The sequence below is a fragment of the Crocodylus siamensis genome, chromosome 6, assembly GCF_052110815.1.
Source record: "Crocodylus siamensis isolate JL-2025a chromosome 6, ASM5211081v1, whole genome shotgun sequence".
Lineage (NCBI taxonomy): Eukaryota > Metazoa > Chordata > Crocodylia > Crocodylidae > Crocodylus > Crocodylus siamensis.
In genome coordinates this window covers 17,708,633-17,735,012 of record NC_143400.1, presented here as the reverse complement: position 1 = coordinate 17,735,012, position 26,380 = coordinate 17,708,633, and the positions used below count along the sequence as shown (strand labels likewise).

The 26,380-nt window shown below is 53.9% G+C and overlaps 1 protein-coding gene across 1 annotated transcript; it reads right to left on the bottom strand.

Moving 5' to 3' along the window:
- Nucleotides 1-1,639: 1,639 nt before the first annotated feature.
- Nucleotides 1,640-25,218, bottom strand: FCER1G (Fc epsilon receptor Ig). Its single transcript, XM_090054548.1, has 5 exons — nucleotides 24,900-25,218; nucleotides 11,692-11,783; nucleotides 10,576-10,623; nucleotides 7,018-7,041; nucleotides 1,640-4,418 (listed from the first exon to the last, which is right to left on the bottom strand). Exons 1-5 carry the CDS (start codon nucleotides 24,952-24,954, stop codon nucleotides 4,350-4,352), a joined length of 288 nt encoding a protein of 95 aa, XP_089910674.1. The 5' UTR covers nucleotides 24,955-25,218; the 3' UTR covers nucleotides 1,640-4,349.
- Between the last annotated feature and the right edge of the window lie 1,162 nt (nucleotides 25,219-26,380).

The following is a 26,380-nucleotide window of genomic DNA, read 5'->3' as shown; positions in this document are numbered from 1 at the left end:
CCCGTGCCAGGGGCTGGGCTATGACGCTCGCCAGCTCCTTGAGCACCCTGGGGTGCAGATTGTCAGGGCCGGCTAACTTGAAGGTATCCAGCTTCTCAAGGTGTTCCTTCACGAGGTCAGCATTGATGGAGGGTAGGGGATCCCCCTCACCCAGATTTCCCTGTCCCATAGCAGGCATGGGCGTCCCATGGGACTGATGAAAGACTGACGCAAAGTACCTATTTAATAGGTTGGCTTTTTCCTGGGCATCAGTTGTCAGTTGCCCCATCTGGTTTAGCAGGGGTCCAACGTTGCCCTTGCTTTTCCTCCGGCTCCCCACATACCTGAAAAAGGACTTTTTGTTGTCCTTGATGCCTGAAGCTAGTTGGAGTTCAGTTGCAGCCTTGGCTTTCCTGGTTTGCTCCCTGCAGGACCGGACCAGGGCAGAATAATCCTCCTTGGAGGTGAATCCCTTCCTCCATCCTTTGTAGGCTTTCCTTTTTAGCCGCAGGAGGTCCGCTTGGTCCCTGGAGAGCCAGGAGGGCTGCTGTGCCTTCTTGCTGCCTTTCCTCCGTGTTGGAATAGATTTAGCTTGATAATCAGCCTTCCCCTACTCTGTGGAATTAATGTCATGCTATCGGCACCCTCAAGAGATCAAAAATCATCACACTAACTTAAAATTATGGGCAGGATACATTTGGGGTACTTCTATTTTTTTGCCTTCTGTTGTCTTCACCTGTGGGCTGCACTCACTGCTGGTCTCAAGCCTTCTCTGTAATCATGGCGACTAGGCTCTTACATTTTTATTCCATGAGAGCTGGGAGTCTCACATAATACTGTGCATCTGCTTTGAGCAAAAAGCAAATATTGTGAGGCTTGCCATAAAACTTCATGAGCTGGCAACAGTGGGGTTACCAGGCAAAGGTTAAAATATTCCCAAACAGCATTTACATCAGTGCCATGTGTCGGCCAGATCTGCTGCGTGATGCGTAAGGAAACAGAGACTTCACAGCAATGGAGCCACGACAGTAATACGCAGTGGTAAGGAAATATGAAGTTTTGGCTCTTATAATAACCCTCATCTGAGCCTTGCAATCAGAAGTGCTGGGCATGACATGAGCTCTGGGTGCCAACATAGGGGGAATGGCAACAGCAGCCCTTTGAGTCCCTGAGCCAAGTAAGAGTGCACCCCCAGCGCTCAGCTCCCATCTCCCACCCCCCAGTTTTCCAGCAGGGTTTGGCCCAGGTCACAGACCTTACTAGTGACAGCTCTGCTTGCTGTCTGCCAGTATTGTGTTTGGCTGTACGCAGCACTCATTGCAGTGCCATCACATACGCGCATTTCAGCCAAGTGTCGCTATGAGGATCCAGTTTTTGAACCTCCTTTTGTATGTTACCATCTCCCACCCCTCTTGGTCCTGACTCGAGCTATCCAGGAGGTCTCTCTGCTCATTTTGAGCATCGTCGAGCCTAGTCACAGAGAGCAGACTCTCATTCGTGCCATTATTTGCCGCACATGGGCATCATCATATGGAGGTTTCACATCCACTCCAACAGACTTGCAGCACAAGACAGCCTGGATACTAAGGCAGGTGGAGAAAGAAAGATCCATTCCTAGCCCCCAAAGTTAAATAAAGATGTGCACACCCACACACACTGTCCTATCATCAATTTTTTATGAGAGAAAAAAGAACATAAGCCAATACAAGTATAATATTTTACATATGTTTAAAAAAGTCTTAATGCCTGCAGCACTATACATACTCCGGTATTTTAGGAGGGGGTTAGAACATTTTCCGCTTTTTTAAAAATTGAAATACACATTTTCAGAAAAGCCAAAATGTTTTGCAGCGATGCATTGATTTCAAAAAAGTTTGTAACATGCAAGGGTGAGCTGTCTACTCTGACAGAAAAAGGGAGAGGACGAGGAACGAAAAACTTGATGATAAGCATTTTGACACTGTCGCTTGCAAAAACATTCAAAGGGTTTCAGCTTTGTTCCAGCACAGAAAGAAAACAGATTTTTCAAACCTTGGAAGTTATTGCACATGGAATTGCCCTCATCAGACCGACACTAAATATAAAGCATTCTGCTCCATCACGTTCTACAGCCACGTACGTGAAATCCTAATGACGTGGTATCTTGTCCTAAATAGCACTATTGCAAAAGCGATATTAGTCATAAAGACTCCAAGGATAGCTCTGATCGCATCACATCCGAATGCAAGCCTCCAACTCATTTCACAATCTAGGCAGCTTAAAAAACTTTAAATCCCTTACTTACAGATCAAACTCAGTAGGAACGGTTCTCTATCCTTAGAGCGGCTTATACTGACAAAAAGAGGCACTGGGGCTCTGAGCAGAGGGAACAGCCTTGCACATTGCTGCATTTGTCTTAGCATGAGCAGGAACAGGAGTGCACTTCCTCGGGTGTTTCTGGTGGCCCGCGTTTGACAGTGAGGGAGTGATGCACAGATCAAGATCAAAGGGGCCACAAACATTTATGAGCAAGTGGCTGGGGGGCAGCACACAGGTATAAGCACAAAAAGCCTTTCTCTGATGGCTCCAGCGCTCAGAGAGTGCTCTTGCCGGTAGATGCTCTTATTAAACACCCACCCCATGATACAAAATCCCTTGTCCACAGTAATTGTGCCAGTGGTGTATCGAATCATAGAGAAGTAGGCCTGGAAGGGACCTCCAGAAGTCATCTAGCCCAGCCCCCTTACGTTGCTCTGGTGAAAATATTTTACCTCTGATCCCAGCTGCAACTGCGCTTTACAGTAGGGTGAATGTCCCCCTTCCCCTAGGATGTGCCCCCAAATGGCTTTACATTTGAAAATGAAGTATGTGCAAAGGTTTCCTCTTCTTCCTACTTGCGGGGTTGTGTCTTTCCTTCATGTGAGTCCTTATACCTAACGCTGCGCTCTCCTGCCCCGCCTCACCAGGTGTGGCCTACTAAAGATGACAGCAAATCCTCCAGGGAAAGTATCAAACCTTGAACTTGGGAGTTGGCAGCTAAGTCAAGAAGGTAGGACTATGGAAGGGTGAAGCTCTGAGGTTCAGAATTGCACCAAGTCGGGCCCACGTTTGTAAAGAGTTTCTGAAAATTGCCATCTCTGTTCAGTGCCCCTGAAGCTCTTCCACTAGCTTGGGAGAGCAGAGCCCTCCAGCCCCCAGACAGGGGAGCCGCAGCAGAAACACGTACCTCTGCTCTCTGCTGGAATTTGGGCAGGGACAGATGGGAGCAGGGGATGGAGTTTTTCACGCTGCTAGCGCAGGCCATCGGGACCTGGAGTGAAACCCACCAACCCATTTCCGATGGATTATTCAGTAAGCATCAGGCAACCATGGCTTGGGCACCTCCAGCCTGGACTGGATTTGAACTAGCAAAAGCTCAGTGCAGTCTGAGCACCTTGATTCTGGAACCAATCCAGGATTGCAAACATTGTGCTTCTCACCTTCTCTTTTCCCCCGTCACTGGTGTGTGGTGCAGCCCCTGGCCCTGTCACTGCTTACTGGGCCTGGGTCCAATGAGGACAGGCTGGAGGGTAAAAGAGGAACCGTGGGCCCGCTTTTCCTCTGAGACTCACCTGAGCTTCCCTCTGCCTCTGCCCCACTGTGAGATCAATCGGGTCCACTCAGATAAATGTTCTAAAATACCCATCTCTCCATAACTGCTAACAGCAACCAGCATTGGGGTGAAAATACCAGGTAGGCCAGGGAAATAGCAGTCAAGGGGCAGGGAGTCTTGCTGCTAATCACTCTCCTGAATGGAGCAGGTGGGCATGTCGCTAAGTCTGCCCACAGAAATGGAGATGCTGCAGCACGGTCACCACTACGCAGCAAAGCAACACAAGGCACATGATCAAATTAAGTTGGAAACCTCCATGACCTGCAAGCACCCGGCAGGGAACATCCACTCCTACCAGGGACAAATGCTACCATTTTACTGGCTCCTCATTTTCAGAGTGGCACTGAGGAGGTGTTTGTGTGATACCTCTTCACTGCGGGTACACAGGGTGTTGCTGTTGGAGGAAAGCCCATCCCTGCATTTAGTGGAGACTCTGCGAAGCACTGATGACAAGCACGGAGGATGAGGGGAGCACACCTATGTATCTTCTGCACTGGAAACATGAGAGAGGCAGGACAGGGGAAACTGAGTCTGCAGCTGCAGAGCAATGGAGTGATGTGCAGGTCAGGATGTTTGTCTTCCAGGGATCCCAGGAAGGATGCAGCCTCTCCCCGACATGTCAGAATGGGGCCGACGGGAGCCATTGATTTCAGCAACAGTTTTCTTTTGAGGGCTGGGATGGAGATCATATAAATTCCCAACAGGACACATCCTTTTGTAGAGGCCGCACCAGTGGCTACTACTGGGAACCCACATGGCCCTTGGGCTCCAGGGTTTCGTAGGTCTCCTGTTCCCGAGTGGTCAGCCCCTGTGAGAAGGAAGAGGGAGAGAAGGTATAAGTGGATACAAGGATGACCAAGCCACTGGGATCCCTGCTCGTGGGGAGAGATCTATCGAGGGAAATGCCGTCATCTCTAAGCTCAACTGTGCCACCTTGTAAACACCAGGCTGGCAGGTTTTCAGCCACGGAGGTGGCTTTTTTGATACTTAGGCACAGTGTGCAATCCTGTTACCTCTGCAGCAGGGACACGGTTACTGAGCCCGTGCAACATGTGATGCCATGGCCAGGCAGCATGCAGTGATGTGCACATGTATCTGGCGTGCAAGCCCAAGAAGCCGGGGGGAGGGTGGAAGGTAGGCAAGCAGGCAGGGAGTTGGGGGAAGGAGGCCCTCCTGTGTTTCAGCTCCAGTAGTGGGCTGGTTACGGCGCTTCACAGGTTCTAGCCTCCCTTCCTCAAAGTGGTTTGACTGCATCTCTAACTTCTCAGCGCAGCAATGTAGCCACCAACCCCAGCCTGTGACCTAACACTGTTCCCACACTCCTCTGGATGCTGAGCCACTGTGCCTTGCATCTCAGCGTCACTGCAGAAAGCAGGGCAGGAGTTTCTGTCCTCTTAGGGACAAGGGTTGAGACTCAAGGCCAGCTCCCTTTCAAAGCACAATAGGCAACTGGTAAGGGGAGCATGGGGTGGGGCGCGCTCGCCACCTGCCCGCTCCGCCTTCTGCAGGTGGTTGCCACTCAACAACCCACCACCAATGCTGCCACTCACAAACTGTGCCCCCCCAGTTTCAGGAGGCACCAGTCACCCTGCAGAGCAGCTTCAGTGAGCCCCAGGCCCCCTAACTTGGTTGCTTCCTCCTGTTCCCCCTGGATCTCTCTCTCACCTGTCCAAGGGGAAGTTCAATATCTGTGGGTGGAAGCGGTGCTGGGAAGAGTTTCAGCGCTGAATAAACCTCAGACAACACTTCACCTTCACTGGGCCATGCTGACTGCAAGCTCAAAATCCCAGCCCCTCCTAACACCGCTGTGGATTTTCCCTCCAGGTCACTGCCTAGACCTGGAAAAGCCCCAGTCCCAGTCTGCCCCACTTAGTCCAGTCTCAAAGCAGCTGTGTAGGACTATCCCCTGCATTATGCTCCCACCTGTGTTGTGGATGCTGTGGCTGGGGGTGCAGTGGTACAGTTGGATTCCTGCTCCAGCCAAGCTTTAAAACCAACCGCCTGGGAGGACTGGCAACATGTCTATTCAGGCAGCAGCGAGGGAGTCACTTGGTTTATTGTTATCTCCCTGATTCCTGCTAATCTCTCCTCACTCCACAGATGTTAGCACCCTATCTCTCTTTTGTAATGCTCTCAATGTTTGGTACAAACTATCCTTTCTTTTGCAATTCAGCTGTCTGTCATCATCCAAGCCTGGTGATGTCTCTCTTCTGTTTCACAGCCCTGTGGACTGCTTTTGCTCCAGCTTAAAACCTTAACTTGGATGCAGTCACATTAACTCCTGGGTGAAAAGAGCTGACAGTGAAGCAGGTCAAGACCCTCAAGAAGGCCAGATTTTTTTTATGAATCTGAATGAGAGACGTACATCTAACCATAATGACTACAGGACTAATGAAACAACATCTTTTGATGTTTTTTTTGCCTAATTGTTTTTTTTTTAAACTTAATATATAGCACAGGGGTAGCCAACCCGCAGCACACAGGTGCCACAAGTGGCATGGGCAGCCTCTGTGTGGGGCATGTGGCAGACTAGGAAGGGAACAGGCAGCACTATGGCAGATAGGGCAAGGAGCAGAACAGGGCCGGCCTTGCGAGTGGCCTTCCACACACACACACGTAAGCAGCCTGCACTCACAACAGAGCCCTGCCCCTGCCCAGCGGATCCCCCCCAGGCAGGAAGACCAGTGCCTAGCCTGGCATGCCCCCCTCCGTCCAGCCACTGCCCAGGAGGAGCCCAGTCAGGTGTGTGCAGACGGCATGGCACCTGCTCCAGCCCACCCATCCTGCTCTCGCACAACGGCAGTAGTGCCTGCCCACGGGAAAGCAAGTCTCCCATTCCAGCCCAGCAACCCACCCTTCTGGGCTTTATTTCTGAAGCATTCACTGATACTACTACATAAACTCAAAGACAAGACACCAAAATACAAGTTTGCCCAGGGTGCCATTTTCCCTAAAGCCGGCCCTGGAGCAGAAGGGGAAGGGACTGGAGTGGCACTCAGGGATGGTGCAGGGCTAATTTGAGGTATAGCTGCCAAAAAGACACCCCCCCCCCACCACCACCAATCTAGCAAATGAGTGCATGTGCCAATAAAGGTATATTTGTTTTTTCTTTGAACTTAAAAGGAATAATCTAGTGCAGGGTCCCTGGCATGTTAATAAAGGTTTTAGTTTCCCTTTAACTGGAGGAAAACATGTGATGCTGCAGAATACCATGTGCTCCTAAAAATCCTATATCCCCCCATGGCACCATCACATCTGCATTTTGGTTATTACCCATCCAAGATCAATCAAAGCCAGCTTGCAATCCCTTGCCCACTCTGTTTCCCACCACAGCTGCCTTCACCGTGGCATGAAATGCAGCTACTTTCACATGGAAGAAGGAAGGGCAGCAGATTTGGGGTACTTACAGTATAAATTGCTTCCCCTGTTGGCTGCACAAAAAGAAAGAGAAAGAGACAAGTCAGGAGGAACGGGAAGAGAAACAGCACAAACAACCCCTGCCCCTCCTGCGTTCCCACATAACATGCAGGTCAGCTCCCAAATGAGGCCTGGCCCCTGGTAACACCTTGACCTTCCCCAGCTCCGCAGCTCAGCCCCCCACAGGAATTCATGACTGACCAACAACATGTCCCTGTGGCCTCCCTTTGCTCTTTCTCTCTCTGCAGAGCTGCCTCAGTGCTCTGTGGCTTTGGCCGGAAGCAGAAGTAGAAGTTTTGAGTTACCCTGGGCTAGTGACATTCACCACATTTGGTTTCTCAGCCCTCCTGCTCCTACCCCTCTCCCTCTCCCTCTCCTACACTGCTCTCTGGTCCTGCTTGGCACCCCTCACATGCCTGTACTTGGTGTCCCTGCCCCTTGTTAGCCACGTTGGACAGATGGAGCTCGTGCAGTTTTACTAAGACCCCAGTGCTTAGAGGCCCTTTGTCACATCTGTCTAATTCAGTGATTTTCAATGGGATGCCAACTGCAGTGCCACCCAGCCTCTGCGCGAGGCAGTACGTGCTCTCCTTCCCTGTCCTGCACCTTGCACCTGCCCCAGCAATGCCTGTGGCTGCTTCTTTGAGGACTGCCACCCCTGACACCCCCATGCTCTCCACAGCAGTCTGTAGGAGGGCAGACGTGAGGCTGGAGCCCTGCTTTGCAGCCCAGCTTGTCCCCTCCACTCCTCCCGTGCTCCTGGGAACAGCAGGAGAGGCTGTGGGGTGGTCCCCATGGTGTGAGACCCCACAAGAGCAGCCTCATCAGTGCAGGCTGCCGCATCCCCTGAGGTAGAGACCGGGGAAGGGGCAGAGAGTGGAAAGAGCAGGGCATGCCCCCGCTGCTCTTACCTGGCACCAACTAGATCAATGGCCCTTAACCTTCTTAGCCTCAAGGCTCCCTCTGTCTTTTCTGAATTTAGATCCCAGCTCTGTGATTGTCAGCTGGGGAGCTGCAAAATTCAGAAATGTTACGGAGGGGCCTTGAGGCTAGCAAGTTTGAGAACCACTGGTCATTTCGATCGACATCTCTCTGGCACGCAGGTGTCTGTAGTGTGACATAGTCTGTGGCCTCACCACAGTCATGTGAAAGAAACCGGAGCTGCTCATCTCCATGATAGGAGGCATCTGTGTCATGCAGATTAAAGTTACATTTCTGTCCCTTGCTTTCCTATTGGCAATGGCACCTCCTATCTAGTTTCCTCTCTATTATCACTCCACATTTATTTCTGTAGTGCAACTCCCTAGCATCTTCTAGCTCACTCAGTATCTGTACTTCCCACAATACCTTAGCCTGCACTAGACCAGGAAATCTGCTATTTTTGTGGCCTTTCTGAGTGCCACAGCATTTTTTCTTTGCCCTCTCCAGTGCTCACAGCTAGCGCCCATTTAGCACCTGCTGCACCTTTTGCTACGAACTTCCTGTCTTGAAACCCATGGTGAGAAAATGTCTTCTTGAAAAAGTTAATCTGATCTGTACAGTGCCTGGAAGGTAGTAGAAACTGTAATAAAGAATGAAATCAGCAGCCATATGGACAGATGAGACCTGCTGGGAAAGAGTCTGTTGGAGTTCTTTGAGGCTGTCAACAAGCACATGGACAAGGGGGATCCAGTTGGCATAATACAGCTGGACTCCCAAAAAGCATGTGATAAGATGCCTCAAGACCAAAGCCTTTAAAAAAAACCTGCATTGCCATGGGGCTAGAGAGATTTGGTGGACTGAGAGCTTGTTAAAAGATAAGAAGCAAAGGTAAAACTAAATGGTCACTTTTCAGGGTGCAGGGAAGTCACGTGGGGTCCCACAGGGATCTGCACTGGGCCCTATGCTGTTCAACATTTTCATCAATGACCTGGAAACTGGGGCGGCAGGGGGGGCAGTGAAATCTCCAAGTCTGCAGATGCTACCAAATTATTCCAGATAGTCAAGTCCCAAGCTAATGGAGAGAAGCTGCAGAAAGATTTCAGCAAGCTAAGTGTGAGGGCAAAAAAAATGGCTGATAAACTTCAGTGTCCACAAGTGGAAGGCAATGTACCTGGGGGAAAATAACTTCAGCTATACGTACACAGCGCTGGGCTCTGAACTAGCTGTCATGGCTCAGAAAAGAGAGCTTGGAGTCACTATAGACAGTTCTATAAAAACATCAGCTCCACGTGCAGCGGTGACCAAAAAGCAATAAAATGTTGGGCATCGTTAGGAATGGAACTGAAAACATAATAGAGAACATAAACTTGCCATTATCTGAATCCATGGTGAGCCCACATCTTGAATAGTGTGTGCGGTTCTGGTCCCCAATTCTCCAAAAGGATGTAGGAGAAATAGAAAAAGTACAGAGAAAGGCAACCAAAATGACCAGAGGCCTGAAGCAGTTGCCACACCAGGAGAAACTAAAAAGAAACTAAACTCCTCAGCTTGGAGGGGGGATGTGAGAGTTATAAAATAAAGAAGTGTGTGGACCAAGTGAACAGGGAACTGTTGTGTTGCTCACCAAGTGTCAGAATACTAGAACTAGGGGAAACCTGCTGAAATTAGTAGGTGACAAATTTAAAACTAACCAAAGGAAGTACTTTTTATGCAACGCACAGTTAATCTGTGGAATTCATTGCCACAGCAGATGGAGGAGGTAGACTGCACAGCCCACCTGCACAGCCAGGTTCAAAAAAGGACTGACAAACTCATGGCTGATCGAGCTAGTAACGGCTGTGGAACAGGACAGCTGGAGATGGCTCCTCTGGCATCTCTAACCCAATAAATGGTGAATCCCAGAGAAAATACTGAATAGGGAACAGATTACTCTAGAGATGTCCAGTTCAATGCTCTGCCTCTATAGCATCCACTTCTCCCGCTGTCAGGGACAGGATACTAGGCTAGACAGACCACAAGTCGAACCCAGCATGGCACTACTGATGTCCTTCTGTACGGAGAACTTGCAGTCCAGGAACGGGGATGTCTTGGGCAGATGGAGACTATGCGCCACAATGCAGCTCACTGGCCCATGGGATGGAAATGAGGGGTTGCAGGATGCTCAGGAGCTTCTATTTCAGGCTCCACTTCAGTTTCCTCTGGTTAGCAGTGGAGAAGCTGGTCCCACCAAGTCAGTGGCTCCAGCAAGGGCAAGACTGTGAGCTTGATCTACCCCAGCTTTTCTCCTGCCTTTTTAGGTAGGTGTCTTTAACGCTGAAGAAAGGTGTCAGTCTGTTTGAATCCTGGGTCAGATGGACAGAAGCCCTCTGATGAGGGCACAGAGCCCAAAAGCCATGCAGACAGGAGGGACAGCACAAGTGAAAACAGGAACTGGAACTGGAGTGAAGGCCAAACTTGCAAGAGAAAGGAACAAGATAGCCATAAACACCCCCCTACCATCCCCCCAGCTCTGCGGCATGACTCCAGGCAAACAGCAGATCTCAGCTCTTCTGGACCAGCAGGCAATTAAGAGTCTATGTTTTTTGTTCACTGCACACAATAGGTGGTAGGAAGGAACAGGGACCTACCTCATAGATTGCTTTGGGATCCATTTTTGGCAACTTTCGAGCCTGGATCTGAAGAGGGAAAAGAAAAGCATAAATTAAGGAAAAAAGAGCCTGAAAACATTGCAGGGGCCGGATTCTCTGCTGAGCCCAGCACAGAGGAGACATTAGGTAACAGCTCCTCTGCCCAGCCCTGGGACAGGTTGGAGTGGCCGTTGGGCTGCACTGATCTTGCAAGGATAGAAACTAGCTTCCTACAAGGTGTGTGCTAGGTCCCTCCACACTGAGTATGGACCCCTCTCTGCTGATATATCTGCTCCTTGAGTAGGGGGTGGGCTAGATGACCTCTGAATGTCCCTTTCAGCCTGACTTCCCTTTGATTCAATCTGAGCCTCTCGTGCTCTTTAAGGTGTTTATCTAAGCACACGCCCTGTGCAGGTGGGTAGGGCTACTGTCCCCATTGTACAATGGGAAACTGAGGCGCAGACTAGGCCATGTCTACACTGCATGCTTGCTGTGCCTGGCAGCAGTGCTGGCTAGCCACACAGATGCAAATACCTTCTGCCTTCAGTGGGAGCCTGTGCAGAGCAGCACCGTGGCCGGAAGACACCCCAGGGGATAAGACACATGCAGCAGGTTAACGTAGCCTAGGGTCGTCCTGGGAGTTTGTGGCACAATGAGGAACTGAGTCCAGGTCTCCCTGGTTAGTGCCCTAACCACTGGACTGCTCTCCTGCCTGTTGGCAGAAGGAGTGGTACCTCTGGGGGCTGCCAGAGTGCATCATACCCCAGGCAATGCCGGCTGGCAGCAGCAGGGGCTATGCCAGCTTCTCCCATGGGGCTCTGCTAACATCCCCCTGCAGCCCCACTGCCACTCTACACCTGGGCTCTCCGACACCTCTTTGCTGGGCCATGGCACCAGTCCCTTGGTACCAGGCTCCTGGTCCCTCCCAAGCCACTAGTTGCTACTAAGACTCCTCATCCCTCCTAATCACTACTGAGATGGAGCCTTGAAACCTCCTTGTAATTGCTCGTCCCCAAGAGGATCTGAACGGGGTCACTGACAGCCCCTCCGCCCCACCGCCTCCGCCACCAGCTGCCTGTCAGGAGTTGCTGGCGGAGGGATCAAGCAGAGCCTCACCTTCAGGCGGCAGTACAGGACGGTGAGAACGATGCCGTAGACGAACAGGACGGCGTCCAGGACATAGCACAGCTCAGGCTCCACCAGCGCCTCTGCAGGGAGAAATGCCATGTTCAGGCCTCTCCTTAGGGAGCAAGGGTTCATATCTACAGCACTGGGTAAGGGAACAAGTGGGGGCTCCATGGGCAGTCAGTGGAGGTAAGCAGAGGAGTGGTAAGGGGGAAGGAGCTGGCTTATGGAGGGCAGCAGGAAGGGGCTGGAGGCTGGGTTTTAGTGGACCGCCTCCCAGATCAACCTCAGGACCCACCTGGATTACAGTTCTCATTAGCAGTGGTGGCAGACACCCATGAAACGCGCTGAAGGTGTACCATGGGGAGGGGCTGTCAGCGGGGGGAAAATTAGGACAATGTTCCAGTGACCACAACGGGATGGGATTAAATATGACAAAGCGCAAGTCATCCTAACAGCCTTCTGCTGTACCCAGGGCTCAGCAGGGACGAGATGAGGAGGAGCGGGGCCTGCCAGAACCAGCTGAGAGTGCAGGATGACACTGAGCCACCACAGCATGAAGAAGGCCAATGCAATCCTAGGAGGCATCAGGTACGGTATGTCCAAGAGGGGTAGGGAAACCTTAGTGCCACAGTACAAGGGGCTGGGGTGCTATATGCCACGCTAGCCCCCCGTGTTCAGTTGAAACGAGGCACGGAAAAGGGTGGGGAGTGGCTTGCCTGTGCAAGAGGAAGTGAGACCAGTGTCTTGTTTAGCCTAGAGACAGGTAGAGTGGAGAAATGATTGCTTTCTCTAGACACATTGGGGGGGGGGGGGGGGTGCAGGCCTGTTTCATCCAGAGTACAAAACTGGAGAAGAGTAAAATGGCCAGATTCAAACTGGAGATGGCCAAGGTCCAGCAGAGGGGAACCCCTCCCCGCGTGCAAGCTGGAGCGGGTCAGTGGGTCCCTGTCTGGGGTCTGTGTAAGGGCTGCCCACAACACGACAGCCCAGACTGGGGTTTCCCGACAGCCCTTCTGAACGGCTCCAGCTGAATTCCAGCTGCTTCCCCCCCGCCCCCCTGGAGTCCCTCCTCGCCTCGCTGCGCATGCTCTGCAAACACCTGCATCCAGCCCCTGCCCGCAGGATGTCCTGTAGGCTCGGGAAAGGTCCATAGGGACCCTTCTACACTGGGCAATTTGGGATGGACTAGGGTAGTCAACGGGGCATTGGGCTCAGGGCCATTATGCCAGGCCTCTGCAGCAGACTTCCTCACATACCTGGGGCCGAGAAAGCGGTGGGGTTTATTGCTCACTAATGCAATTTCACCATTAGCCAGTGACCTCCACAGCTATTTTCCTGGTGGGGTTGGGCCTCAGTCCCATAGGCACCGACTCTGTGGATGTTCTGGGGCTCAAGCACCCACTGAAAAAAGTAGCAGGTGCTCAGCATCCACGAGCCACGGCTGAGATGTTAAAAAAAAGACAATAAACCACGCTTTACCGGAAGCAGCAGCAAGTGACTTCAACCAGCTCTGCAGCGCCTGTAAAGAAGGGCTCTTCAGCGAGGCTTTTTGATGCACGTAGCTAAAGTTGATTCAATCACCTATTAGATAAAGGTGCCAAAAAAGCCCCACTAACGCGCCCAATCTTTACAGACACTGCAGAGCGGGGTTGAAGTAACCTGTTGCCTCTTCAGGGCAAGCACGGGGCTCAGCGTGGGAATGTGCTGAGTTAAAACTGAAATGCTGGGAGGAGAGGGGGGTTATGTCTGCAAGCACCCACTGGCAAAAACAAAAGTCAGCGTCTACGCTCGGGCCCATGTCCAACCCCTGGCAGGATTGGCATTTCTTCCAGACAACTTTAAGCCTTGTCTTGCCCCGCTAAAATAAGAGGTTGTCCACTGGCTTTCTGGAGCCAGGGTTGCACCCAGGAGGTTTACAGTTCAGAGAGGACCTCGGGCATCAGCATCTTGCCTATTGGGAGAAAGCTCTTGACTCTGAGTCTGTGTTCTTAGAGACGGCTAAGGAGCTTGGCCTTGTGCTAACAAGTTATTTAAAGTCTCTCCTTTAAGCACAGGACTCCCGGTCTCTTTGAAAATAGATTTACTCCAAAATATCCTCCTAATGGCATCAAAAATGCATCTAAGGGTTTGAGCAGGTGGGACAACATCAATGCCAGCAATGATACCCTGGTTATGCAAGCTAAAATAACAGAAAGCAGACCTCATGCTTCGAGGTGGCGTGACTCTGGGGGCCAGAAAGAAAGTGGTCTTTCTCCTTCCTCTGATCACTGCTGGAGGCAGGACTACGGGCTAGATGAACACGTGTTCAAGGGCTGTGTTATAAGCCCTCTGCTCTAGTGCCAATGATATAGTTCCCCTCTGCCCACCCTGCAGTAAATCCCCTGGTGCTGTGGCAGCTGTAGTTGTCTCGCTCCCAGCCAAGGCTTCCCTGAGCTCCAGACCCAGCACGTGGGTAGCACGTGGTCCTGCTACTCCCAACAACAGCACAAGGAGACTTTTGTCCTGGTTTCTTGCACCCACGAGCAGCAGAACAGAGCGGGGAGGTGACCTGCGGCCGAGTCACAGCGAGATGCTCAGATGGGGCGCTCCCCTTGCTGCCAATCGTGCTCTGGGCATGGTTCACTACGGCACTGAGAAGGTCTCGTGGGGATCTATCTGTGCTCCCTCTACATTGCAGGTCACGCAGCTTCACCTAAAAAGGCAGCCGAGTTGTGCTGTGGGAGTGCACAGGACCCAGAGAGAGACAGAGAGCACATTCTCCAAGGCTTGAAAAGTCCTTCCTGGACTCTGCCTCCCCACTCCAGCCCACAGCTCCTGGCTCCACGCTGAGGGGCGCACAGCCTCAGGTCAGACGGAGAAGCTCTGCTAGTGCCTGGAGACCTAAAGGCCTCCCAGCCTGGCAGGGCCCAGTATGCTGCAGAGCACATTCACACCGCAGGCCTGCAGGAAACACGCTGGGGCCAGGATGAGCAAAAGCTGCTGAAAGTAGACAGTGCAGCAGCCTGGGGGGGGAGGGCAAGACACAGCAGGCTTGGGGTTCACTGCCAGCTCCAGACAAACTCAACACTGGTGACTGGGCGGGTAATACGCACCAGGGTCTCAAGCCAGCGGTGAGATAGGACTGCAGCTGTCTGGGGAACAGAGCTCACCAGGCGCTCCCAGAACGGGGAAGGATGGGTGTTTGGGGGACCATGGAGGGGAAGTGGCCCCCAGCAGCCAGCAAACTCATAGCAGCGATGGGAGCCAAGCCCCAGAGTCCTGGCTCCCAGCTGCTGCAGGGGAGGGTGCAAGTGTGTCAGGAGGCGGCTGGCAGCTCGCGATGCACGTCAAGCAGGGGAAGTGGAGGGGCAGCTTTGAACGAGCCTGCGGCCAGGGCACAGTGTTTGTCAGGCAGCAGTCACTGGTGAAGATGACAGCCCCAACCACATTCCCGGTGTGTGCAGGAGCATCCCTGATCTGGACATAGTTCCCCGAGTCCCCCTCCATGGTCCTGGCTGCTCCCCCCTCGTGGGGGTGGGTGCGCACAGCATACCAGCACTCTGCACCGTGCCTCTCCGCCCCTTGGGTCCCAGGTCTTCAGAGCCCACCAGGCCTGTCTGCTCCCAGCCCACTGGTACATCCAGCCAGTGTGGCCAGGGCCACAGAGCCTGGGGACACAGGGTGCAGGGCCCACGGTGAGCCAGCCTCGTGCCCCTGCAAGAGCAGATGTCAAGACACAGCTGCTTAGGGCAGCACTGTGGGACTTTCCTTGTGGGGAGCCTGCCACAATGAAAACCCACAGGAAAGAGAAGGGTTTTCCTACCCTGATGGACAATTGTATGCTTCAGCTCCCAGGAGGTGCCAATACCAAGGGGCTGAGATGAATAGCCCTGGCCTTTAGGCTCCCCAACATAGCCCAGAGCTGCCCCTGCCCAGAGCTACCAGCTGGGCCTCCAGGGCAGGGCCTCCAGGAGGCCACATCCAGTCCAAGCCCCTGCTCAGCACAGGGTCATCCCTGTCTAAGCCATCCTAGACAAGTGTTTATCTGACCTGCTCTTAACTGCACAGGCAGCTCTCATCCACAACTCCCAGGCACAAAAGCACTCCCACCTGCCCCAGATGAAGCAAGGGACAAGGGCCCTAGCAGTGTCCTGTTGCTGCAGAGACCCAAAGGTGCCTGCTAGGATACACTGCAGAGGTGCCAGGGAAAAATCATAGAAATCCCGGAGCAGTGGGGCTGGAAGGGACCGCCAGAGCTCACATTGAACCCAACCCCCTGCCGAGGGGCAGGATCAGCCCTGTCCAAACCATCCCAGACAAATCTAGTACCTAAACATTTTTCAAAGCTACAGTCAACCGTGACACAGCACAAGACATCACACCTGAACCTGCCGCAGGGAAAGCAGAGGGACTGAGGAAGCCAACATCCTGGCAGACTGGGAAGGGGACAGGCAGGTGGTCGATATACTCGCCACTCCCTGCCACTACAGAGGAAGACAAACCCTGCCACAGGCCACACCAGTCTGTCCAGGGGGTAAATCCGTGCCTGACCCCAAACATGGCATCGTCCTGAACTGGAGCAGAAGCTCTCATGGCACAGGCCAGGAATGGCACCAGTCCAGGGCAAAGCAAGTCTCAGTGGCTCTAGCAAAATGCTTGAACTTTACCAAACCACAAGCAGTGGCCTAGAGACACTAGTGCAGCCCACTCTGAGATCTCTCCACCCAGCAAGAGGCTGAGGTGGGGAGGGCGTCTCAGCGTGTGGCCTGCTGCTTGCAAGGGAGAGGAACATGAGCACCTCGGTCCAGCTCAGCCTGCGGCGTTCCCCATCACTGACACCCCAGTAAAGCCTGGCTTCCTCCAGAACAGGGCAGTTCCCCTTGCCCTTCCCCGCACTGAGAGCAGGGCCCTGGCAGAGTGTGGGACCTAAGCAAGCAAGCAAGCAGGGGACTGAGGCTTTGCACAGCAGCACAGGCAGCTAGTTTTGCTGGTTAATTAGCCCCTGGTGTTTGCTTGGGGCAGCTCTTTCATTTGTTGCGCTGTCCTGCCCTAGCCCTGCAACCATTCCCCTACATCCCGACCCAGCTGGCTATCACCAGCCCCCAAACTCTGTCTCACCCAGGTCAGTGTTGCAGAGTGTGCCATGCCCCCAGCGCCGTAGTGTCTGGGCACTCTCCGTGCCCCAGCCCCAGCGCCATCGTGGAAGGATGATGGGGAGCCTGGCTCTGGTCCCCCTGCAAAGGAAAGCTCTGTCAGGAGCATTTGTGCCCCTGTGAGAGTGTAAGGGGGGAGGGGGGGCGTTGCTTGATTTGGGAGTGTTGGGGCAGGGAGCTGGGGCTGGTTTGAGCCCGTTGTCTGTGCTGGGTGGAAAGGCCTTTTCCTGCTCATGCTCCATTTCCAGTGTTGCAGGCTCCAGGCTTCAAGCAGTCTGTGGTGCCCTGATTCAGCACAGCTCCATGCACTAGCTGCATTCAGCAGGGAACCTCCCTGCCCACTGGGCCTTGTGCCCTGTTGGCACGGCACTGGCCTGCTGCACTCACCCCAGGTCTTCCCAGAGGTGTTTCTGCTGGCTCCAGGCACCAGGTTCCCCTGCATGAGTGCACTGGCTCCTGGTTTCACCTCTCCAGCACACTGGCCCCAGCCCCTGGGCTCAGGGTGGGGGAATGCAGGCTCTGCTAGCACTCCTAGGAGCTTGGCCATGGAGCCAGGACAGCACACAGGCACTGTGCGAGGGGCACTGCTGTGCACGGGGGCCTGTGCTGCACTGCGTCACCCTCCCTTTCTGCTGGAGCTGAGAGATGCTGTTTCCCCAAGACCAGCGGTACGGCTCCCGGTGCACCCCACTTCTCCTGCCTTCGTCCTTCTCCTCTCCAGGTCAGGGCAGTGGCACATTCACATTGCCTTTGCAGGTGGCATGGTCATGTCAGCATAGGCTAAGGCTGCCAGAAACAAGCAGCTGCAGGAGATGCTCTGGTTCCGCACGCCTCCGGCTCATCCCGGTTTTCACCCAAGCCAAGGGGGCTCTGCCTGCGCGGCTCAGGACGGTTCCTGGAGCTCTGGAGTTTGCAGAGAACCCGCCAAGAAAGCTGCCGGGGTGCCAGGCAGAGGAAGACATGCCAGTGCTTGGTGACTGTAGGCACCCAGGAAGGAGCTGGCGAAGCAGTAGGGCAGGACAGACGCAGCCCATCCCATTCTCGGAAGGCACCAGGGGAAACTTTTAGTTTCAAAGTTCGAAGAAGTTACTGGGGGAGCAGCTATTTTAGATTCGATTCAGAGGGCCAGGAAGGAAACAGCTGAGACTCTCCCAGCAGAAGCGATAGCTGAACTAGAGTTCACTGCTCTGAGAAAAGGAAGGAGCAAGAGCAATTAGTGGAATAGGGATAAGGGACTTTGCAGGAGCAGATCCCAAAAGCTCAAGGAGTTGGGAGGTGAGGTCTCTTGAGATGTCCAGCGGGCCAGCGATGGCGGAGAGCTGGCAGGTACTGAGAGAGAATATATTATAACTCTAGGAAAGCAGGGCTGAGAGGGACCTCAGGATGTCCCACCTAGTTCAACCCATGGTTCAGGGCAGGATCGTCCCTGACTGAACCATCCCAGCCACGTGCCTGTCTAACCCGCTCTTGAAAATTTCCAGGGATGGCAAGTCTACAACCTCTCCAGGCAGCCTGCCGTTGCTCCTAATCCTGTTCCCTACAGCCGCAGAGCACAGCCCATCCCCAACCTATCTGTAATTGCCCTTCAGGGACTTGAAAACAGTTACCAAATCCCTGCTCAGTCTTCTCTTCTCCTCTTTCCTCACAAGTCATGCCTCCAAAGCGCCTAACCCTTTCTGTTGCTCTCCACTGGATGCATTCCAATCTTTCCATATCTTTCTTGAAGCTTAAACCCCAAAACTGGACAGGTAAGGCCTCATGGGTGCCAAATACAGTGGAACAGTCACTTCCCTGGATTTGCAAGTGACACTCCTGATAATACAACCCAGTCTGCTGCTGGCGTTTTTTTGCAATAAGAGCATAGTGTTGGCTTCTGGCACCTTGTTATCTGGCCCATGGAGCTCCTCAGGCCCATGGGGAGCCCTGCAAGCTGTGACCCTTCACACTAGATCCGGTGTGCACCCTGATCCCAGCACATGGGGCCAGGCGGGGGTGGCACAGGCTCCTGGGGGCCCAATCCCAGCATGTGGGTCTGGGTAAAGATGGCACAAGCTCCCAGGGTCCCAATCCCAGCATGCAGGTCTGGGTAGAGGCAATGCAGGGTCCCAAAGCCCTGATGCCAGCTTGCAGGATTAGGCAAAGGTGGCATGTGGTCCCAAGGCCCCAGCACAGGCATGTGGGGCTAGGTAACAGCGGCACAAGGCAGATCTGGGTGCACAGGCCCGATCCTCGGATCGTATCTGGTGCATGGGACCAGCCCTGTGCCACTCATCTGACCCACAGGGCTAAATGCTTGAGCACCACTGCTGTCAGCTCAATAGGAGCATGCTATTAGCAGCCCAGCAACAACTCTCCCAGTGTGAAAGGAAGATGGGGAGCAGAATAAGAGGGAGATAGCTGTACTAGGAGCTCTTTGAAGGACCTGAATATCAACAAGGCATTGTAGCACAATGGAAACAAAAGCACATGACTGAGGCTGAGGATAAGGCATAACATGAAAGCAGAGGGATGAAGAAGAGTAGGGGGTGAATAATAGGGAAAGGAGAGCACATTTTAGGCTGAAAAGCAGGGCAGGCACAAAGTCAAATGGCTGCAAACTGACTGCAGAAAAATGGAGCATTGCAATGGGAAGAGGGTTTCTTTTGATCAGAGGCGTGAGATTTTGGAGCAGTCTCCCGGGGGCAGAGAAGAGTGTGTCGGGCAGAACTGGACGAGGACGTGGAAGGACTGGTGCAATGGCACAGGGGACTCTGCAGTCGTGGTGTGACACCGGTCTGCATGCTTGTAGCCCTCAGCTTAAGGCATGAAGGAAGCTCAGGCAGTATGGGATCCCATGCTCAGGGCTTTTGCTGGTCATCAGCTGGGGCAAGGCAGTAACTTGCTCTCTTCAGGAATGCCATTGGCTTCAGGGAGGACAGGAGGGGGGACGGGGATTTCTCCTTCTCCTGAGGCACCAGGATGCTGGCCACAGCTAAAGTGAGGGGTGGTAACTAGGGTGCCCTGATGCTTCGGCTGGTACAGGAGCGCCGGGTGTTGCTGGCCAGAGGGTTTTGCTCTTCTACTTGGGGTCAGACCACTGGCCTATTTGGGGTCAGGAAGAATATCCTCCTAAGTCAGACTGTGGGGCTTTGTCTTCCTCTGCAGCCTAGGGCAGGGCCCCTATCCTGGGATCTCCTGGACATCCAGACTACAGACAAAAGCTATCTCGAGTGGTAGGAGCAGCCCAGAGGTGGTAGTAGGAGCTTCTGCACAATAATGCGCCCTGCTTCTTGGTCTCATGGCCTGCGCTGCACTCCTTGCCACCTGGCCAGGCTGCTTCTGATGGCGAGCTAGTGCAGCATGTCTGCAATGTGGGAGCAAAAGTAGGCAAGTTCGCAGGGATCAGCCTGGTGCAGCTCACCCTTGCTGTCTCCAAGCCATCGGCTACTATCTTCAACAGCAGACGGGGAAGGGGATAGGACCAGGTAGCTAGATAAAAGGGGGAAAGGACACAGGAGGGGAATGACAGAGCAGGGAGCAAAAACAGGCTTCTCCAGAGGTACAGGAACAAATTATTAAATCATTTATAAGTACTGAAAGGACAAGCAACGGCCACAACAAGAACAAACTGTGTCAATCTGATTTCCTCCTTCAATGGGATCTCTTATCTGGTGAAGAAGTAAAAGGCAGCAGATGCAGTATCTCAACTGCCACGAGGCCTTCGACACCCCCATGTGACAGTCTCACAAGTGAGTTAGGGAAACCCGGTCTTGAGAAACCCACCAGAGCACAGATGCACAAGTGGCTGAAACTGTAATCAAAGAGCAGCGATTTGTGGTTCACTGCCAAGCTGCGGCCCAGCAGGAGCTGGCAGCCCATGCTAGCTCTACCAATATTTTCACTAATGATTTAGGTGATGGAATACCAAAAATGAAGTTATAAACCCCGTGGGTGGGTAGAGGATAGGCACTCTGAAGAACAGGATCTGAATTAGACACGGTCTCAGTGAACCAGAAAATAAGCAAGCTGGAATTCAATCCAGACAGCATTTTAGGAAGAAGAAATCAAACACACTCATTTTGTGCAGGAATTTCTCTAAGTGACTCCGCATAGGTAATTTAGGAAAAAAATCAGGGGACATTGTGGGGGTGCTGGGATTTTGAAAAAAGAGGGAGATGATAATGAGCCATGAGGTTGATTGCCCCTCTCAAGCCTGCTCGAATAGAAATGCTGCTGCCTCTCCCAAGTAGTTTTAAAGTTTGCATCAAGCAGATATCAAAGAGGGTGTAATGGCACCGCTACAACCGCTCTCCCCCCCGATCTGCTCCTGTCAGGGGGGTACGGTGGGCTCCATGCTGCAGAGGAGCAAGCAGGGTGATGCTGTTGTGAAAACAGGCAAATGTCGTTCTGAGATGCATTAACAGAGGTGGCCTAGGTTGGATACAGAGGTAGCTGTTCTGCCTCCTCAGCATGGAGCAGGTCTCAGCTAGGACTCTCCGTCTAGGCCTGGGCACCTGCTTCAAGAAACAGTGTGGACTAAGTGGAGCCAACGCAGGGAGGAGCTACAGTCACCAGGATTTGTATTTAAATATGTTAAGTCTGGTGCTTAGTATCATTTTTAATAAATCTACTTAAAATGAAATGGGAATTTAATTCAGAACAAGGTTAGGTGTAACCGTATAATAATGTTTTTTAAAAAAAATACATATATGTTTTTGTTTTGTTTTTTAATGTTGAAAGCATGAGCCTCTCAATGCACGAGCCCCTTTGCGTTCTAGGCTCCAGGCTTCTCTGCAGAAACACGTTGGAGGTCTAGTGTTATAAATAAGACACAGTACATCAGGCGCTGCAACAGGGGCTTAGTCGGTGGCGGGGAGGAGGGGTGAACACACTGAGTACAAGACATGCTGCTTGATACAAACCACAAGCGCTAAGTCACTTAGCCAGCAACTGATCCCTGGCCCATGCACCAAATTCTAAATGTACTAATAATGTAAAATTAATACGAATCCCCAAATGTTGAACTGTAATTGCTTGAGTAAATGTATAGAGTTGGAGGATCCCCATGTCCCTAGCAACAAGATCCACTATAAATTAGGGTTTAGATCTATAAAAATCACAGGTTTAACTGGTTAGCGATCAAGAACACACCTCTCCTTAGGAAATAAATGGCAGACAAAGGGAAGAGCTGATTAAAACAGTGGCTTTCTATTTGGTAACATGGACTGTGATTGGAACTGGTCTGTCCAGAGGGACCATGGCAGGTGAGGAGAGGCTGAAGGATGGGGATTGGTACTAAAAGAGCTGGCTACAGATGAACAAACAAGCCAGCAGTTAATGGTAAACAGCCAGAGACCAGTCAGTCCCTGCATCCTCTGGGGGAAGGACAAGAAACAATTGGTCTAATTTGCAGCAAAGAAAATTTAGGGCAGATGCTAGGGAAGATTCAGTCAGTGGAAAGTCAGTGGAAGGCTGGAGTGGGCAACTGCGGGAGACTGTAGCATCGGTCGGCAGAGGTCAGAGAGCAGGTTAGACAGACACTTGATAGGGAAGGTCCAGAATCATGAAAAGGATGCCTGGCCTAGTGGTTAGACAATGGGACTGGCACTCAGGCACTGCCCTGGCACTGGCCTTATTCACCCCACCTCCACTTTGCTCCTTAGCTCTCCTGTAATGTAGGGTTAACACAAAACTAGCTGATATTTGGGCCAGAACAGGTCCAGCGAGACCTGCCCCAGCATCCCATGCGAATCAAATCCACTTGTACTGGGGCTCGTCTTTGTTGGAAAGTGTTTGTCATGGACAGCTGCACCCTGGGCGCCTGCCTCCCGAAGAGGAGAAATGCAAGGAATTCAGCACACGCTGGGCCGTTCCTGCAAGGGGTGCTGGGCGGCCCTCCAGGAGCCCACCAGCCGGCAGAAAGGAGCAGGATGGCCCAAGCACACAGAAAGCCCAGCCCTGGAGGGCTGTGCAGGGCCGGTGCTCAGGGTTGCTGGGACTAAGCACATCCCAGGCAGGGACTGGCCCCAGCTGCTAACAGCACTTGTGAAAGGCTTTCTGCTGCTGGATGACTAAGCCTTTTTCTTGTGGGGCAATGGGGCAACACAGCTAGAGAGAGGGGAAAGGGAAGGGCCTTGCCCAGCCCCAGGAACAGCAAAGGAGTGGAGGATGCTCCCTTTGCAACTCTCCACTCTCTGCTAGCAGACACCTGGTGCTGAACCCCGCACTCGGAGTGCCCTTGGCTCCAGAGTTCGGCTCCAGGACCCCTCCATGCCTTTTTTTTGTTTGTTTGTTTGAAAATGTTCTGTTCCAGGTCAAGTTAGCCAGATCAAATCCAGATTTGACAGGGGTGCACCCTCCACTACACAGTGCCATTTTAATTGCATTTTCAGCTCAGGTATCAAACCAGTGCAGTGACTACACTTGATGTTAGCCCACAAGAGGATGGGCCCTCCCTTGCCCATGACAGTCTCTGGCTCAGGAGTCAGGAGGAGCCCGAGCGCTGAAGCAAAGGCGAAGCCCCCATCACTGACGGCCACAGGCAGCACCATGTGCTTTCACTGCTCTGGCTCCACAGCCCCCTCCCCACCACCTCTTTGCTTCCTTTGCCAGCTGCTACCCCCAAAGCAGGGCCTTGGAGGGACAGAAAGGAAACCTGAATGCCAATCCCTGAATGCTGCCCTCACCTGGGAGGTGCACTACCATCTCAAATGGCCCCTACACCTCTGTTGCCTTCCTACACAGATCCCATAGGTAGGACAAACTGCCCCTGCCTGCAGCGCGCTCGAGAGAGCTGGAGCAGACATTGCCCTGGAGCCTGCAGAGTCCTTCAGGGCACAGAGCAGGCCCTACATCTTGCAGTCCTTCAGGAACCAGTCGCACTCCATGATGAGCCTAACCAGGTCTCACCCAGAGCCCTGCTGCAGAAAGACTGGGAGCCGTCTCTTGAGCCGCAGCCTAGCGCATCCACGGCCGGGCCACTCACGGTTCTGGTGCCTACATTGGCTTGCAGCGGGCAAGAGCTCTGCTCCCTGCCTGGCGCTGCCTCCCCTGCGTGGCCACCGAGCAGACAGGAAACAGGGAACTCCCCAGGACATCACCCCCCACCCACCACCGCTACAGGAAGCGGGCTTGGCATGCTGTGCCCGGGCACCGCTCGGAGGACTACTGCCAGCAGCAGCCTGCAGTAGCGGTCAGGGCCCCCTGACCTGGCAGCCTTCGCGCTCCAGCTGGGGGCAGAAGCTGACCCTGGGCACATGCCTGGAGGCCAGGAGGTGCACCAAGCTCCCCTTGACAAGCCAGGCGGGAGCCTTTGGGCTGAGAGGAGCTCACGTGCAGGGAGCAAGCAGGCCAGAGCCCTGCGAAAAAACTGCCTTGCCTAGAGCCAGTGCGCAGCTCCGTGGCACCGCCAGCTCCTGCCCCTGCACAGGCTGCCGGCCTTGACCCAGCTGCTCAGCAGCCCACCTGCCCTGCACCCCTTGGTCCAGCTGCTCAGCACCCTCCTGCCCCCCCTCCACGCTGAGCTGCCTCGGGCTGGATGCAAGCACCACAGCCGGCTCCACTTCCTGGCTCAGAAAGGGTCCGAGTGGCTGTGGGAGGAGGGGGCTCATGACATGAGGCTCCCACACTTGCAATTGCGCTCCCTGGGTGGCGTGACACAGGGCAGGGCCCTTCTCCCCTAGCACCAGCTCAGCCGGCCAACCCCATCCCTGTCCCCTCAGCCCCAAAGGCTCCTATTCACCTCACAACCGTATGCCCCAGGCAGCCAGCTGAACCCTCTCCTGCCTCGGGAGGTAGCTCCTGCACCCACCCTGGGGAGCAGCCGCTCAAACCAGGCGTGTCGACATCACATCCATGAACAGCTTCCCCAGGACACAGCTAGGACAGGGCTGTGGCCTCTAAGCCAGCTGGGAGAGGGGTCTTGTCTCGTCCTCCTGGCCACGGCTGCTCCCGGGCACCGTGCCCCTTTCCCAGCAGTGGCTCCACCAGCCTCACAACCCCACCCTGGAGAGCACGCACAGCTCTGCTTGTCCAGAGAGAAGCATGCGCCACAAAGACCCTTTGGTGCCCCTGCCTGCCCAGTACCTGCTTCGCCCGCCATCAGGAGCAGCAGCAGAGCAGCCACGAGCCACGACTTCATCCTGGTCCGCTGGGCCCCTCCAAGCAAGCTGCTGCGTGTCCGAGCACTCCCACGTCTGGGGCTGAGGCAGCGAGCGCAGTGACCACCGCTGTGGTCGGTCCGGGATGCGCTGCGTGCAATGGGCTGGGCGTGCGACTGACTCAGCAGGACGCTCACGACCACAGAGCAAGCGCCTTCCTGCGCTCACCACTTGCTCCCTAGCTGTGCGCTCCACCACGCCGAGCTGCTTCCTCTTGGGGAGGCCCTGGCTGCAGCAGGGAAGTAGCCAGCAGCTTGGCGGTGCACGTCCCTCCCAGGAAGGGGCAGCATGACCAGATGCCAGGCCATTGGCCGTGGCTTGGGTTCCCCCATCGTCCTTGTTCGAGGGATCCTGCTCTCCAGGGCACTACAGCACCATCCAGACCCCAGTCAAGGCTGCTTCCCTGCTCATGGGGCCAGTTGGCTACCAGGGCCTTGGTGATACTGTTGCTGCCTGGCAAGAGCCCGCTGTGGTTCAGTCACGGTGTCACCAGCCTGCCTTGCCCCAGCCCAGGGGTCTTGCTGTTGGCGAGGCTGCTCCCAGAGCCAGGTGCCAAGGTCCCCCCCAGCAAGCTGGGCCCAGACACCAGAGGCCTGCAACTGGGTTGCAATGCAGCCAGGCAACTCAGGGAGGCTGGCTCGGGCCTTGGACATGGGACCCTGTAGGACTTTGAGGGAGAAACTTGTTTGTTTGTTTGTTTTATAAGTTTTTACAAGTCTCGCACAAGGCTGTAGGAACTAGATGGGCGCAGGCATCCCCTGCCCTTGCTCCCCCAGCCTTCAACACATGGCTTCACAGCCCTTCTCCGAGGTGCCCTCGCCACAGCACCCAGCCAAGCACTGGCTCCATGACAGCCAGAGTCAGGCACACAATGCCCACTCTGACCTGCTGGCATGCAATGCCCTGGACCTGTCTCAGCCCTAGGGCCTGTCCAGCCAGCCCCAGCCTCACAGAAAAGCAACTCCCTCCCAGCAGAAGGGCTCATGCATGTGTCTGCAGAGCAACGCCATGCAGGACACCGTGCACCCCACAGCCCTGAGATAGCCCCCAGCACCCAGGCTGGGCCACGGACCACGGCATCAGAAGGCCTAGCCCTGCATGCTGCACAGGAGAGGCTGAGGATACAGCAAGTGTCACAGACAGCAACCCGGCAGAGCTGAAGGGAGTCAGCTCGAGAACACAGCTTCCCAAGGGCACCTGAGAGGGTGACACTGCCGTGGCTGAGGCGGCCAGGGGCACAGAGCCCCGCATTGCAGAAGGCATTAGCTCAGACCTGCTGCTGAATCAAAGGTCCCCAGGGTAGCAGTTTAGCTTGTCCGCAGGGCCTCCTTCACCAGCCCTCCAGCCCCAGGGTGCCTGAACTGCAAACCCTGCACCAGAGGGGACCCAGGCAGCCTCACAACCAGC